This window comes from Archocentrus centrarchus, chromosome 24, assembly GCF_007364275.1.
Source record: "Archocentrus centrarchus isolate MPI-CPG fArcCen1 chromosome 24, fArcCen1, whole genome shotgun sequence".
In the NCBI taxonomy this organism is placed as follows: Eukaryota; Metazoa; Chordata; class Actinopteri; order Cichliformes; family Cichlidae; genus Archocentrus; species Archocentrus centrarchus.
Window position 1 is genome coordinate 473,187 of NC_044369.1, and position 17,338 is coordinate 490,524.

At 42.2% G+C, this 17,338-nt stretch overlaps 1 protein-coding gene across 1 annotated transcript in view; it reads right to left on the reverse strand.

The window, feature by feature from the left end:
- adgrg6 (adhesion G protein-coupled receptor G6) overlaps positions 1-17,338 on the reverse strand; it is a 150,576-nt gene that overhangs the window by 42,512 nt on the left and 90,726 nt on the right. The window contains exons 8-23 of the mRNA XM_030722217.1: positions 16,409-16,497; positions 15,432-15,484; positions 13,006-13,044; positions 12,710-12,855; positions 12,393-12,492; positions 10,914-11,002; positions 10,306-10,370; positions 10,086-10,216; positions 6,032-6,197; positions 5,807-5,947; positions 5,580-5,696; positions 4,945-4,990; positions 3,346-3,452; positions 2,989-3,116; positions 1,468-1,736; positions 176-260 (exon numbers count right to left, since the gene is read on the reverse strand). Of these exons, the coding sequence (XP_030578077.1) occupies positions 176-260; positions 1,468-1,736; positions 2,989-3,116; positions 3,346-3,452; positions 4,945-4,990; positions 5,580-5,696; positions 5,807-5,947; positions 6,032-6,197; positions 10,086-10,216; positions 10,306-10,370; positions 10,914-11,002; positions 12,393-12,492; positions 12,710-12,855; positions 13,006-13,044; positions 15,432-15,484; positions 16,409-16,497 (1,771 nt within the window). The remainder of the gene's footprint in view (positions 1-175; positions 261-1,467; positions 1,737-2,988; positions 3,117-3,345; positions 3,453-4,944; positions 4,991-5,579; positions 5,697-5,806; positions 5,948-6,031; positions 6,198-10,085; positions 10,217-10,305; positions 10,371-10,913; positions 11,003-12,392; positions 12,493-12,709; positions 12,856-13,005; positions 13,045-15,431; positions 15,485-16,408; positions 16,498-17,338) is intronic.

Consider the following 17,338-nt stretch of genomic DNA (forward strand, 5'->3'; position numbering starts at 1 on the left):
TTCTCCTTCTCTGAAAATCCCGCAAACTAAACCATTTTTGAAACATGAGATTCTAATAAATTAATTATTCATGGACATGATCAGAAGATGAACCAATAATAAAAAATTATGTTTACAAGAACAGATTTAGTGATGTTGTTTTTGAACCTGTTACTGAGATTCTGTGCTCACTTACAACTTTGATCCTCCTGCGTAATCTGCTGCTCTGTAAGCATCTCGGTCCACCGCCACAACGATCCCGACCAGCACGGCAGGGAGGCCTGGAACACAGTCTGCAGGTTAACATCACAGTCCCTGCATCTTTGGGTCCTTACAGTTCTATCACAACCAGAGATCAACATGATATTAACCTGCAAGCCACATGATGTCACTGTGAAGGATTAAAGCTGCAGACACAACGTGTAGAAGAAGAATAGTTTTTTTTTGTCCTTTCCATCAGTTATTAAACCTCCTGAGACTGCTGACTCCATAACCACTGTGTAATGAAGTAACAACCTCCTGTTCAGTGAGGAAGCTTAGTCTATGTACTTAATAACTAGGAGAAATTAAAAATGTATCACAAATGAGAGCTCGGGTCTCAGGAGGAGGATTTGAAATGTTCAGTGCACAGTTAAAATTGTGCTGTGTGTCTGAGTTCGACTCCTGCAGCATCACAGGGTTACCTTGTCATGGTCTGGGGTCCTTTGGACCCCGTGTGTTTTTATTTTGTTTCATTTTGTCTGTTCTGTTTTGGGATTTCTTTTGGTTGTGAGGTTTAATTGTTATTTCTAGTCCCTGGTGTTCTCTCTGTATTCTGTGTCAGGTCTGCGTCTCTGTTCCATCGTCTTACTTCCTGTTTTATTTTGATAGTCGTCCAGTCCCGGTCTCTTGTGTTTAGTTTTGCTTCCCCTGGTCTCGTCAGTGTTATCAGCATCACCTGTGTTCCCACCTGTTTCCTCTTCCATCATCAGTCCTCTTGTGTATTTAAGTCCAGTGTTTTCAGTGCCTGTTGTCGCGTCGTTGTCTACGTCTCCTGCTGTGTGTCCTGTTCTGCCTTGGTATATTATCTGGTATTTTCTCGTACTGTGTTTTGCCACTAGCCCTGTGTTTAGCACCTGGAAATAAAGTGCATTTTAATTCTAAATCCCTGCCTGGTGTATCCTGCGTTGGGGTCCTCCTTCCTGCCTGACACACAGACATTTCATGACATACCTACCAAATCCATCTCCAAAAAAGACAAATCTGCACGACCTTCATTAATTAACCATAAACGACTCCTGATGCAGAGAATATTCCATCACAGCCTGTTCTGAATGCACCTCAGACAGATGAGCTGGTACACAGTTCTGCAGCTGAACCATGTGGGATATTTTTACTTTAATACTTGTAAAAAACATTTTTACTGATAGTTTGTTTTTTGATTGTTTTTCTGTTTCAAATGAAAGTTCCTATTCGCAGCAGTACTAACTGCGTCAGTGAGCGACCCACCCCATCCCACGATGCAGAACTTCAGGATGTATCGGCGTATGTAGGTGTTGAAGACTTTGACCAGAGCAATGTACATGTGGACTGATTCCAACCCCATCCAGGTGAAGGAGGTTAGCAGGAAGTAGTGCAGGAAAATGGCCACAGTCAAGCACAGCCCATCGTTTTCCATGGTGCTCAACCAGCTGTTCAACAGGAACACCATGTTGAGAAACAACAGGGATGTGCTGAGGTTCATCAGGATCTTTGATGGGTAATCACGCCGCAGTTTCCTGTGAGGAAGGAAATGAGAAAAGAAAAACAAAGTGATGTCATTAATAACTTTATTCACTGCAATTTTCAGCTCCAAATCTTTCTGACTTTAAATGTTATTATTTCAACACTTTAATGGTCAAAATCGTGGAATTTACACATGGAAGAACTGCGGGGTGAGCAATTGCAATGCTGTGGCTCACCTCTGGGGGTGCTGTGTCACATCCAATAAATGAAACAGGCGATTGGCGACATGCTTATTCTTTGTGATTGGTCATAAATCCACGGTGAAACTACACAAGGTGAGGCAGAAAGTACCGAGCAGCACCGATAGGGGGCAGTGGTGCAGCAGCATCTGACTCCAGCTGAGTCAGTGCTTCACCTGTCACAAACCTCACCACACCTCACTGATATAAATAAATAAATATAGTATAAAAAAGAAAAGGAAAAATGCCTGCACACCAATAGCTCCTCAAGGAGACTCTTTTTGGATTAAATTTTTGTTTTAGGAGCTATTGGAGTGGGGACATATCGGTGCATCTACAGATGTAACATCTGGGACAAAGCGCTCTTATTCCAGGGCATCAAACAGCAGCAGCTGACAACTCAAGTGCGGCAACAGGGCATGCCCAGAGATAGATGCCCATATTTTGAGGCTGGAATGGTGAAATGTGTGAGCCAGGAGTGTGTTAGCACTCACTTTTAAATTTAGCTTTCGCTTGTTAGCTGAGTTTAGGTATCAGAAATTGGTTAGCTAAACTTAGGAAAGGACTGTGGTTTGGGTTTAAAGAGACTCTTTTATAACAGGACACTTCAATGACCTGTTGGCTTGAAATGTGAAGCCAAGGGAAATAGAAAAGGCAATTTTCATAGCACCTTCCTAGTTTTACTGACCCTGAAAAGTGCTTCACAGGGGTCCTTTACAAGCCTTCATACAGTATTTGATGTTATAACACTGAACCCAAAGCAGCCCTGATCGAACTGCAGTATTTGGCACCCTGGGAGGAAGAGGCAGGCTGCCCTGAAGAATCCTGAAGACACTGCTGAGGGCTGAAATCTAGATTCTTTGCCAATTGCGGACAGGCAAGTTGAAATGCATCAAAAAGTACATCAAAGGAAAACATGGATCAGAAAACGTGACTGCACATCACTGTCACTTAACATGACTGTTTGTTGCACTCAAGGAGCAGAATCACTCGGTCCCTCAAGGGAAGCATTTGTATCATTGTAAAGACTGAACAGGGCAGTCCTGCAGCTGAATGCCAGACTCACTCAAAGGCGATGTATGTAAGCAGCGTAGCAGCACAGAAGATGGCGGAGATGCCACAGCCGATGTAGCTGATGAAGGTCAGAATGCTGTTGTTCTTATCATCTATGGAGGCTGAAGTCCGAGATATGTCCTGAAGAGAAAAACAGAAAGATACAGGTGAGGTAGCAGCGAGGTGATGTCAGTCAGACTAAAGGAAACATACAGGAACAACAAAGAGTGAAGCCCACACACGAGTGGCATGGTGGGCCAGAGCAGTATCTGAATGTGATACGTGTCTTGAAAGCTTGTGAGGATTGAATCACTTCAAAAAAGTGTGTAATACTCCCCCATACACACTGACAGAAATACATCAGTCTTACCATGAGGATGCCAAAGTGTGTGAGGTGGTTACAGAGGCAGACGGTTTTGTTGGTGGTGGATTCAGAGGATTTTTCACAGCCTTCTTTGTTCCAGCCTCCAGTACCATCTAGTGGTGACACAGAGACATTGCATCAAACTCACCTCAAGACAAAATAGTAGAAAATAACATAAAGACAATAAAAGGAAATTATGTTTTTGTTTTTTTTTTAGCTTCACAAATAAAAAGTTGCTCAGGATTCATTTTATATAGATGAACAGAATCTGAGGGTATGAAATCCAGCATGAACAGTTTCTGCAAAGTTTGTGCTGAGACCTCTGAGGGCAGCTGCTCCCATGAAACAGAAGTTAAATATTTGTATTGAGATAAGACTGTCCACAAAAGCCCTTTCATGGACTTCTGTGCACAGTAGTTTCATCTATTTGCACATATCGCCTGAAAAGCTTCCAAATATACCAGAATTATCAGCTGAAAGCATGCTCGAGCAAGGACGCCATCAAACCAACAGTGCAGAAGGACCCGGGTGGGTGTGACTGAGCATTTAGAGGTTTAACAGATGGTGACGTTTGTCTCAGAACAATAAATGTATATACACTGCCTGGCCAAAAAAAAAGTCGCCACCGAAAAAAAAGGTCACACACTAATATTTTGTTGGGCCGCTTTAGCTTTGATTACGGCATGCATTCGCTGTGGCATTGTTTCGATAAGCTTCTGCAATGTCACAAGAGTTATTTCCATCCAGTGTTGCATTAATTTTTCACCAAGATCTTGCAGTGATGATGGCAGATTCTGACCACTGTGCAAAGCCTTCTCCAACACATCCCAAAAATTCTGTATCACTTCACCTGCATCTCTTCTTACCCTGATGCTCCCATCACTCTGGAACAGGGTAAATCTGGACTCATCAGACAACATGACCTTCTTCCATTGCTCCAGAGTCCAATCTTTATGCTCCCTCACAAATTGAAGCCTTTTTTTCCAGTTAGCCTCACTGATTAGTGGTTTTCTTAAGGCTACACAGCTGTCCACATGCACAATGCGAAGTTCCCTTCGCATTGTGCATGTGGAAATGCTCTTACTTTTACTAGTAAACACAGCCCTGAGTGTTACTGTTGTTTTTCTTCAATTTGATTTCACCAAAAGTTTAAGTGATCGCCAAGCACGATCATTCAGGATTTTTTTTTCTGGCCACATTTCTTCCTGGAAGACGATGGGTCCCCACTATTCTTCCAGTTTTTAATAATGTGTTGCACAGTTCTTAACCCAATTTCAGTAGTTTCTGCATCTCCTTAGATGTTTTCTCTGCTTGATGCATGCCAATGATTTTACCCTTCTCAAACAGACTTACATCTTTTCCACGACCACGCAATGTGTCTTTCGACATGGTTGTTTAAGAAATGAGAAGCAACTCATTGCACCAGTTGGGGATAAATAACTTGTTGCCAGCTGAAAGATGATCACCCATGCAGTAATTATCCAATAGGGGGCTTGTACCTATTTGCTTAGTTAAATCCAGGTGGCGGCTTTTTTTTTGGCCAGGCAGTGTATATTGGATACCTGCAGATCTAAGAGCCAGTGATAAGGCAACATACAGACTTACCATTTTTGGTGAAGTCCCAGAACATGCAAACTGGATTCCCAGTGGACTGCCAGGAGAGAAGACAAATTATAAAGCAGCAAGTTCATATAAGCAGATCCTCAGAGCCACTTCATGATCATCATGGATGCCACCAATCAGTCCAATTTCAGGATGATATCCATCCATCCATCCATCCGCCTACCTGCCCGTCCGTCTGCCCGTCCATACACCCAATTGTCCACCCGTCCGTCCATCCATCCATCTACCTACCTGCCTGCCCATCCACCTGCCGATCTGTCCATCCACCCAATCGTCCATCCATCCATCCATCCATCCATCCATCATCCATCATGCATCCATCCATCCATCCATCCATCCTCTTCCACTTATCCAATTCAAGATTAGTTTTTTTTTTCCCTTTTCACAAAATACTATGTCATAAAGCCAGGATTTCCAGAAAAAAAAAAAATCAGAAACCCTACTACAGTGTAGAAAACCTGAACACCAGGAAAGCACAGAAATATTTGATTTGTTCTGTTTTTCCAACATGGAGCTTCTATGTGTGTAGGTGCAGTCCTGTTTCAAATCCTTCAACACACAAAGTTAAAATAAATTGGAAAAAACATGACTACATCACCTGACTCATGTACACACACCTGCTCAGAGCGGTGAGCTATCTCAATCTTCACTCGATCCATTAGGTTGCGGATGGAGAAGTTTCCTACACTGCTGGCCACCACGTAGCTGATTAAAGAGAGCTTTTCCTCTTCTTTCTGAAAAACACATGACCTTACTCTCACAGTACCCACATTAAGACATGCTAACAGTTATGTATGCTCTTCAGACTTTTCTTCACGTGGTATGTCACACTGTGATCTCTGACCTGGAAAAATTTGGGGCTGTTGAAGAACATGAAGTTGATCCGGGACAATGTATCAGCTTCAATGTTAGAGATGCTGGACAGTAAAGAGGCAGGAAGGGTGACCTGAGCTAAAGGATTCACCTGCTCAGACTTGAAATCGATCTGAGAGAGAAGAGAAAACAATCAAAGAGGATTTCCTAAAAAATAAATCAACTATTTTTGAGACAGTGCTGATCATTCTGTTACCTGTGGGTCAGACTCATTCGGAGGTATGAAAGCACTAAGGGTTGTTCCACGAAACATGGTTGTGTTGAATGCCAGTATTCCGACAGCCAGATTTTTGGAATTGATCCCGACGAACGGTCCATCAAACTGGATCTTCTGCACCAACTCATCTACTGTTTTCAGTGCTCTGAAGAGCAGAAGAGAAAGAGAACATGAGATTTTTATCCAAAAATATTTCTAAAGCAATTACAAAGGAAATTGAGTCACCAAACATAGATTTTCTGAAAAAGAATTGCGATGTTTAACATGGACTTAGCTAAAAATTCTACATTTTTAAGTTTGATTGTGAGCTGTTTCATTTTAAACTGTGATAAAGTTTAAACTGTGATAAAGATATAGTTAAACTATAACAGCACAGAACCAGAAACAGAGCAAAGGTATAGAGGAGCCCTTTACAGTTATAAGTTTCATGTCCATTTACGTTTCTGCTTAAAACTGAGAGAAAATTCTTTATAATATGCCTGTATGCTTCCTGGTTGGAGAGTTCATTAAGTGGCAGTGAAGATCAGCACATTGAGTGCAGGGCAGTCGACACAATTGACTATGTAATAGCACAGACACAGTAGAATAAACAGTAACCTCCTAGCAAATAGGACAAAGGCCAGCCACCCTTTGGAGGAAGCTCGTTTCTGCCACGTGTATTCACAATCTTATTCTTTCGGTCACTACACAAAGCTCGTGACCACAGGGTAGGGTAGTGACGTAGATCGACCAGTAAATCGACAGCTTCTCTTTTACGCTCAGCACCCTCTTTACCATGACAGACCAGTGCAGTGTCCACATCACTGCAGACACAGCCTTCCGTCTGTCGATTTCCCATTCCCTTCTCCCATCCTACTGCGAGCTGGAGGCCACCACCTGTTGAAGCCAACAGGACCGCATCGTCCGCCAAGAGCAAAGATGAGATTCGGAGGCCACCAAGGCCTCCGCCACTTGGCTACACCTAGAAATTCTGCCCATAAAAATTATGAACAGAATCGGTGACAAAGAGCAGCCCTGGCGAAGTCCAGCTATGGGAAACGAGTCCGATTTTTTGGGCAATACAAACCAAGCTCTCGCTGCTGTTGTACTGGGACTGAGTGGCCCGCGACAACGGGCCAGAGGCCCCATACTCCCACAGCACCTCCCAAAGGATACCCCGAAGGACGTGGTCAAAGTCTACAAAGCCAATGTAAACATGATAGGCAAACTCCCATGCACGCTCAAATATCCTCAAGAAGATAAAGAGCTGGTCCAGTGTTCCACGACCAGGACACAAACTGCATTGTTCCTCTTGAATCCGAAGTTTGACTAACAGACGGACCCTCCTTTCCAGCACCCTGGCATAGACCTTACCAGGTAGGCTGAGGAATGTGATCCCCCAATAGTTGGAGCACACCCTCCGGTCTTAATTTTTAAACATGGGGACCACCACCCCAGTCTGCCAATCCAGTGGCACCGCCCCAGATATCCATGCAATGTTGCAGAGGTGTGTCAACCAAGACAGCCCTACAACATCCAGAGCCTTCAGGAACTCAGGGCAAATCTCATCCACCCCAGGGGCCCTGCCACCAAGGAGTTGTTTAACCACCTCAGTGACCTCACGCCCAGTGATGGGCAAGTTATCCCCCTTGTCCCCAGACTCTGTTTCCACTACAGAAGGCATGTCAGTGGGATTCAGGAGGTCCTTATAGTATTTCTTCCACCGCCTGACTATAGCCTCAGTTGAAGTCAGCAGTGCCCCACCTGCACTATAAACCATGTGAGTAGAGCACCGCTTTCCCCTCTTGAGTTGCCTGACAGTTTGCCAGAATTGCTTTGAGGACATCTGAAAGTCTTTTTCCATGGCCTCACCGAACTCCTCCCACACCCAATTTTTGCTTCAGCTACCACCCGAACCGGGTTCCGCTTGGCCTACCGGTACCCGTCAGCTGCCTCCGGAGTCCCACTGGCTAGCCAAGCCTGATAGGACTCCTTCTTCAGCTTGATGGCTCCCTTCACCTCTGGTGACCACCATCTGGTTTTGGGATTACCACCATGATAGGCACCAACCACCTCACAGCCACAGCTCTGAGCTATGAATGGAGGTGTGGAACATGGTCCATTCAGACTCAATGTCCTCAGTCTCCCTCAGAATGCTGTCGAACTTCTGCCGGAGGTGGGAGTTGAAGATTTTGTGGACTGGGGCCTCAACCAGGCGTTCCCAGCACACCCTCACTATACTTCCTCAGGAGGCTGAGGCACACTGGACTCAGAAGCTCAGTCCTCTCCTCATTCTACAGATGTGTGGTGGACAGCATCCGGGGCTCCTGCATCACCGTGTAGCATGGAAGCTGCTCTTCGGTAGAAAAGAAAGCTCTGCAGAGGGTGGTGAAGGCTGCACAGAGAACTGTTGGAGTCAGCTTCTCCACCACCACGGACATTTACATCTCCAGATGCAGTAAAAGGGCAACATGCATCCTGAAGGACCCCACACACCCAGCACACACACTTTTTGTTCCCCTTGCCTCAGGTAGGAGGCTGAGGAGCATCAAGAGCAGGACCACCAGACTGAGGAGCAGCTTCTTCCCTGAAGCTGAGACTGTTGAACTCTGGTGGGGCTATGTAGCTGTACTGCTTTCCCTCCATTAATCCTTGCACATACTCATGCTGCAGTCATTGCACAATTATCACTGTTGTGGCACCAAGTGTCACTACCTTTACTCCATCTCAAACTGTTAATGTATATAGTTTATATTATTCAATTATGTATATGTGTATGGGTATGAATGTGTGTATATGTGTGTTTGTGTATATATATATATATATATATATATATATATATATATATATATGTTTTTCTTTTATATTATTGTTACTTTCTATTTATATTTATTCTTCTTTAAGGGCAACACTGTGGTTTGCACAGAAGTCCAATAACAAAACACCATTCAGCTTCAGATCAGGCAGGCCGTGTTTGCAAATAACTGCCATGTAATTTATAAATGCAGATAGATTGCCAACATGTTGCAATCAATCTGAGTGCGTCTGCTCCAGTCAGCACAGCTCGTCTCTTTGCATAAGGGGACTCGACTCTTCAAATAAACCGTTCCTCTGCAGATGATCAGTTAGCTGGTTTACAGCTACTCCTTCAAGGATTTTTGAGAGAAAAGGAAGGTTGGAGATTGGCCTATAATTAGCTAAGACAGCTGGGTCAGTGATGGCTTTTTAAGTAATGGTTTAATTACTGCCACCTTAAAAGAGTGTGGTACATAGCCAACTAATAAAGACAGATTGATCATATTTAAGATTGAAATATTGACTAATGGAAGGGCTTCTTTGAGCAGTCTAGTAGGAATGGGGTCACGGTGATGGTTTGGAGGAAGTAACTATTGAAGTTAACAATGAAAGATCAAAGACGACATGCAACAAACAAACGTTGCCCTTGAAGGCTGAAAGGTTTTCGCATTTTCTGATTGCCCTGTAGCAATACAGTTAGTGTATTTCTGGCCTGTGAGGATACAGTCAAAGCGAATGGGACAGTTAGCCACATTAGCTGTCCTGTGCTAAAACTAAGACTTGTGAGGACATTTCCACAAAAAGTCAGATCAGTTGGTTCTTCAGTTCCTCAGATTCTTGTATATGTTCTTCCAGCTCGGAGCAAAGCATTTAGAGCTCTTTGCTTGTAATTGAGACATTATGAAATAAACAGAATCCACTCCAATGAGGAAATAATGGTGGACTATGAGGAGGATCTCATTCGTGTGGTCCATTAATGGCTTGCAGCTTATGATGATTATAGAGAGCTTATGATTTGATTATAGCTGTGAAGTAACTACTTTATGGAATCACTTACAGGCACAGTTCCTAAACACAGGCTGTGTGTGTTTCTCCATGAATGAAGTGTTTTTCCTTTTGTGTTTTTATACAGCAAATAAACTGCTTTAAAATCAAATATGACATGAAAATCTCACAATGAAAAATATGATTACTTTGGTTTTCAGTATGAAAATGAGTGAGTGCTTAAACCACACAAAGTTTTAGAAGAAGTCCATACTTGTCTGAGGCAGGCACCGTCACTGAGCTGATCATGACGTTAGAGATGATGGTGACAATGCTGGAGGCTAACGTGATGTTGATCTTAGCTACGTTTACCAGCTGTTCCACCTTTGACACCACTTTAGACACCTGACGACGGAGAACAGGGAAGACACTTCAGTCGCTCTCCTGATCACAGGATCCTCATCACAGCCAAAGATGTCAGCATGAACACTCACCTGGTCATCGGTCAGCTTGTTGTTGGTGAAAGCTTTGAGCTGCTCCGCAACATCAGATGCATTTTCTACTCAAGTAACACACACACACACACACACACACACACACACACACACACACACACACACACACACACACACACACAATTGCACTTTGTTACTTTATCCCATGATGTTATCACAGCTCAGACAATAAAATGAAACTGCACTTCTTACAACATTTATTTCCCAGTTCCGACTTTTTTGGAGGTTATCACTATAAATACACCATCAGTGAATAAAATGTCCCCACACAGGGTGAGCTGAGGAAAAGAGCAAAGATCTGTGTTCATGCTAAATCTGTACCTACATCATAGTTTGTTGTTTACATTTATATTTTGGACTGCAGGACTTTTACTCATCACAGAATATTTTTACATTGTGGAGTTGCTTTTTTTACTTATGCAAATATTTGACCTTTAACTCATATATTTAGCTACTTCCCTTCACATACATATAAAGTGACGAGTTTTTAAAATATGACAGCATCTGCGCGTCGGCTGTCCATCAAGCTTATCCTTCTAGATTATACTCTACAGTTTACATCAGTTTAACTGTGCTATAGAGCGTACCTGCCGACACCTGGATAGAGTCGATATCTGTGCAGTTGGTGATGTTTTCATCCGACCAGTAGGATGAGTAGTTCTGTGGACTGATTAAACTGGAAAAAGAAGAATAGGTATAGAGAAAAAATATATACACATATATATAAATTATTATTTTCCTCAGATTGCAATACAAACAAGTCCTAAGTAACTGAGCCGGCACAGGTATTGCTCAGGGTCGTCTACATGTGCAAAGCCTCTGCCGTAAAATATTCAACACCTTAAGAACCAATTAGAAATATGTCATTAATTCAGATGAGTATGAAGCTGGTCACAGTGGAAGTGGCTCCTCCCCCAGATTAAGGTCAATGGCAGAATCTCCTGAGTTAGCACCTGTATTAGCAGCGGACATGTGTCTTTGTTGCCTGGTTATAGTGAACTTACAGATTTTGTCAGGCTGTTTATCCACCCCAGCCTCCTCCCAACACTCACTTTATGCCTTTGGAACAATAATATGAGCTTACTTCCTGTTTTAAGCTGCTGAAGTAACATTTAAACCCTGATTTTCACAGATCAGAGCATGTCTGCAGGCAGAGCTGACACTGAGGGAAAAGACTGTGAGTTTTAAAAAGTCAAATTGCTTTCTTCATAAGATATGAAGCTATAGTTGTTCTGATACAAATGAGTGTGATTGACAGCAAATGAAAAAAAGGAGCAGAATAAAGGACAGGATCAACACTGAAGAAATCATAGCTCACTATTAGCTGTGTGATATTACCTAAGTAATAAACAAAGAAAATAAACTGATCAATAACTCAACAGCAAATGTCTGAAGAAAACTCAAAAGTGTCCCTAACAGATCAGATATCAGCATGATGCTGATTAAAACTGTTTTTAACTAAAGACTAGAGAGGGCTTTTTATTACTCTCTCTTAAAATACATTTTATGATATTTCGTGCACTTTTGATGAATGGCTATCCCCAGAAACGTGAGAAATCTCTAGAAAATGAAAGCGCCAATAAAAGATGCTATTAAATCAATAACTGTCCTTAAATGTATCGAATAAGATGACACACGCATCCTGAAGGTTTTTTCAAGCCTAGATATAAACTTGAACTTGCTGAAAGAAATGAAGATCGAGATACCGGGACACTCGGTTCATCCCAGTACTGTTTTGGCTCCGCCCCCATGAACACTCTGGCTTCAGACTGCTCTAAACACTCAGTTTCACTTAGAGTTTTCTACTCTTGGCTCTATGTATAATATGATCTCAGGAAATGAAGCCCCACCCACCTGACTTTCTGTTTATGAGGGGCAGCCAATCAGAAGAAAGCTGACTCAAAGGGGGCAGATTGAAAACAGCATGATCTAATACAGGGATGAACTGACGGTCTTGGTATCAGATAAGTTCACTTTTTTAAATTGAATCTTCCATTCAATACATACATAAATACATACATACATTCAGGCCAGCATGTTTTGCATTTTGAGTGCATTTATGTTACCAGGTCCTGGAGATACTCTGTTCCTTGTTGGGGAAGCAGGGCAGGTACCGAGTGACAGTAGGTCTGCTTTCAGGCCACAGGTAGTCCTCCGGACAATTTTCTTTAAGAAGAAAAAACAGGAGGGAGTAATTTCACTGTTTTCCAGCACATCTACATTCATATAATGAAACAGAAAATCACATCCAGAGTCATGAAACAGAAGGAAAGAAATCAAATCCAAAAAGTTCTGCAAGTGAGTCCCCCAAAGTGTGATTGCTTCAGTATCAGCAGTTATCTTTGTGTTTTCCTGTGTTTTAGTGTAGAGTTTAATTGCTCACCGATCCATCTGACTTCAACAGAGGTGCTCTGGATCTGCAGGCTGCCCTCCATGCTCCCCCGTCTGAGCCGGGCAGACACGTCATCAATGACGCTCAGACTCTCACTGGTGATGTAGGTATAAACCAGCAGACCCTGGCAGTCATAACTGGAGAAAAGAGAGGTCATGAAATAAAAGGATAACAACAGACACTATCCTAAACATTTCAAAATAAAAGACTTCACATGATCGTGATTACTTCTATGAGCTAATGAGCACCTGATGACAAACACACAGAGTTAAATGGAGTCATTTTACCTGCTTGGCATTCCTGCGGTCTGTGAACGCAGCTCAACCCTGCAGAGAGAGAAGCAGCAGCGACGATTATAAACACACTGCATGGACACAGTGAAGGACACACAGAAGAAGAGAACTTGATGACATAACTAAGAAATCGCATCCAGGCCCATAAATCCATGCAGGCTGCTTTGGTGTGAGCTGCTTACAGTGGCTTGCAAAAGTATTCACACCCCTTGAACTTTTCCATATTTTGTCACATTACAGCCACAAACATAAATATATTTCATCGGAATTTAATGTGAAAGACCAACACAAAGTGGTTACAATTGTTCAGTGGAAAGAAAATTATGCATGATTCAAAACATTTTTTACAAATAAAAAACTGAAAAGTGCAGTGTGCAAAAGTATTGAGCCCCCTTTTCTCTGAGTGCAACCAATTGCATTCAGAAGTTGCCTGATGACTGCTAATGACTACAAAGAGTCCACCTGTGTGTAATCTAATCTCAGTACAAATACAGCTGCTCCGTGACGGCCTCAGAGGTTGGTTAAGAGAATATTGGGGAGTAAACCGCATCATGAAGTCCAAAGAACACAGCAGACAGGTCAGGAAGAAGGTTGTGGACAAGTTTAAAGCAGGCTTAGGCTATAAAAAGATTTCCCAAGCTTTGAACATCTCATGGAGCACCGTTCAATCCATTATCCAGAAATGGAAAGAGTATGGCACAACTGTAAACCTACCAAGACAAGGCCGTCCACCTAAACTTACAGGCCGAACAAGGAGAGCACTGATCAGAGATGCAGCCAAGAGGCCTATGGTGACTCTGGACCAAATGCAGAGATCCACAGCTCAGGTGGGCGAATCTGTCCACAGGACAACTATTAGTTGTGCACTGCACAGATGTGGTCTTTATGGAAGAGTGGCAAGAAGAAAGCCATTGTTAAAAGAAAACCATAAAAAGTCTCGTTTGCAGTTTGCCAGAAGCCATGTTGGAGACACAGCAAACATGTGGAACAAGGTGCTTTGGTCAGAGGACACCAAAACTGAATGTTGGAGTTATGGTATAAATTCCATTCTGTTTATTATAAATTATCATATCTTCTGTTTGTATATTTTCTATAAGTTGTTTTATGTGCATATGATACTGTTGTTTTTATGTTTGAAATGGGAACACGTGGTATTTCTTACAAAGGAAGTTGTAGTTACCTGCAGGCTGCTCTCGGCCTGCAGAGAACACATATAGGATACGTGTCTCGTATACGCCATGTTACATGCGCACATGTCACAGTATGCTTACGACCATATATGGTAAGGAAAAAGCCAAGAATGTTGTTTATTACATGTTGTAAACTGTGTTTGATGTAACCCACGTGATCTTATTGTGAAAATCCGAATAAAAGCGCTGCGCAGGAAGCAGTTCGCCAGGACAGACAACTTCCGCTCAGCTGAGAGCTGAGTTCAAGGAACGGATCTCTCCTCCTTGCGCAAGTTCAAAAGAGTTGTGTGTTTGTTCTCTGAGTTTTTAAAATGATCTGAACCTATCACTGAACTTTTTGGCCAAAATGCAAAACGCTATGTGTGGCAGAGAATTAACACTGCACATCACTCTGATGGGAAGATGGATGGAGCCAAATACAGGGCACTCTTGGAGGAAAACCTGTTGGAGTCTGCAAAAGACTTGAGACTGGGGCGGAGGTTCACCTTCCAGCAGGACAACGACCCTAAACATAAAGCCAGGGCTACAATGGAATGGTTTCTAACCAAACATATTCATGTGTTAGAACGGCCCAGTCAAAGTCCAGACCTAAACCCAATCCAGAATTTGTGGCAGGATCTGAAAACTGCTGTTCACAAACGCTCTCCATCTAATCTGACTGAGCTTGAGCTGTTTTGCAAAGAAGAATGGGCAAAAGTTTCAGTCACTAGATGTGCAAAGCTGGTGGAAACATACCCTAAAAGACCTGCAGCTGTAACTGCAGCAAAAGGTGGTTCCACAAAGTATTGACTCAGGGGGGCTCAATACTTTTGCACACTGCACTTTTCAGTTTTTTATTTGTAAAAAATGTTTTGAATCATGTATAATTTTCTTTCCACTTCACAATTGTAACCACTTTGTGTTGGTCTTTCACATTAAATTCCAGTAAAATACATTTATGTTTGTGGCTGTAATGTGACAAAATATGGAAAAGTTCAAGGGGTATGAATACTTTTGCAAGCCACTGTATTCTGGTGCTCATAGCAGCTAAAATACATGAAGTCAAACCGGTCACTTTCAGAAGTCTAACTCTCCCTTTGTTTTCCACGCTCAGAAGATTTTGTGGATTTTGTGATGATTTAAATATCACATGAGCCAAACAGCATGACAAATAGAAACAAAGAAAGCCCTGCACCCTCAGACTGAGGAAAAACAATGTGTGTGTTTTGTGATAAATGTTTGCAGGGTTACCTGATGTTCTCTATGTGGACTTTGTGGATCCAGTTCTGAAAAGATTCATTCAGCTGTGAAAAGAAACAAATCAAGTTTGTTGTCTGCGCTCAACAGCAAACGATGACACAGCCGCTTGGTGTGAAACACCTCACAGATTTCATTCATCCGCTTCAAATGTTGAAAGTGTGCCAACAAATGAAGGTCGTCTTCAGTGAAGCAGAGTCGAGATCTCGATTGGCGCTTCTTTAGTTAGATGTCTCACTCAGCAGTTACTTTAATCTTTGGACTGAAATGTCCCAGAATGATTCCTAATAAAAATTATATATATATTTTATTTATCACCTCCAGAACTTCAAACTAAGCTGAACTGAGTTCACTAATTCTCCACCGGATTATTTCAGTGAACTTTCAGTTCACTGAAATAATCCGGTTTGTGGAAGTGTTCCTGAGCTGTGCGCTGATCTCAGATCAGCTGACGATCACAGACACCCGATATGGAGTCTCAGCTTTGTCCCTGCGCACAGATTTTGATCACAGATTGGAACATTGCTCCAATTATTCTGAAATGATTCCACCATTTGCAGATGCAGTTTTTGCAGTTAGCCTCGCTGCTAAATGTTCCTCCAGCTCGTTCTTTTCAGCATCACTTCCTTTCCCAGTTTTCTCGGTTAAATAATCAGTGTTTTCTTTGTTCTATTGCAAATAAAATATGGGTTTCAAACCATGTCCCAACTTTTTTTGGAATTTGGGATGCATTGAAAATCATATTTTAGTTTGAATATGAGCTGGAAGTAAGGCGACAGTTTCAGTTTCAGTTAAGTTGGTCAGGACTCCACTTAATGGGCCTGAAAAAGCTCTAATTGCTACAACTTCTCCAAACACTAAAAATTATGAAGAAGATAAAGTCTTTCATGCTTGCTGTCATTTGTCCGCTCACTGACATCTGAACTTACTGCAGTAAGATTCCTGAGTGCTGCACATGAAGCTGAACTTACCCACAGAGCCACGGCTGATTCAACAGCCTCCTGCATCAGTGCAGAGCTGCTGTCCTCCACCACAAAATCAAACCGGTAGAACTCCTCCTCTGCAAAAGGAAATGAGAGCAAAAATGAAAAGAAAAGAGAGAAAAGTACTTCAGTCTCCATTTGGCACAACTAATTCACACCTTTCGTGAAGCTTCTGTTGAGCCCGTGCCACATAGCAGGAGACGAATCGAGCAGTTGAGCTAAATCTCATTTTGCAGAGTGAATGATGAGGAGGAATGCGCTGCCTGACAGATAATAACAGCGGCGATGAGGGGAGAGCAGTCATTCCGGGTTCTTTTTTGGTGAATGGAATCAAAAGTGTCAGAAATCACAAAGCTGAAGCAGGATTTCTGCAGCTTCCATTTGAAATCTTTCGTGGGATTTCACTCCTTTCTCACACAATAACTTCTTATACAGAATAAAGAATACAATTATTTATCAAGCAGCTACTTTAGGAGATCTGTGCTGAATTGAAATATTAAGAATTGATTTTTTGTGTCTGTAACTTCCTAAATCCGATTCCTGTTCCTGTCAGTTTTCCTGCTGCAGAGGAACACGTCGGCTGAACTCCTATTTGTTAAAATCATAATGACTGAACAAAGTGGCAGAGATAACTGTTAGTCCAGTTAAATATTATTAGAGACATTATCCTTCATATGTGTCAAACTGTAAACTTCAATGTTGAGAAAAAATGATTGTTGTAAGCTCAGTCACTCACTAAAATACTCAACACAAAATAATGATTCAAACCAGATTAAAGCAGAAAAAAATTAAACCCACCGATTAGTTTAACCTTTCTTGTGACTGCCTCTCAGTTTCAGAGCAGGTGCATTTACATGTACTTCAGTTTTTGTATTTGTTTTGATTTTCTGCACCTCAGAGTCGCACTTTGTCGAGTTG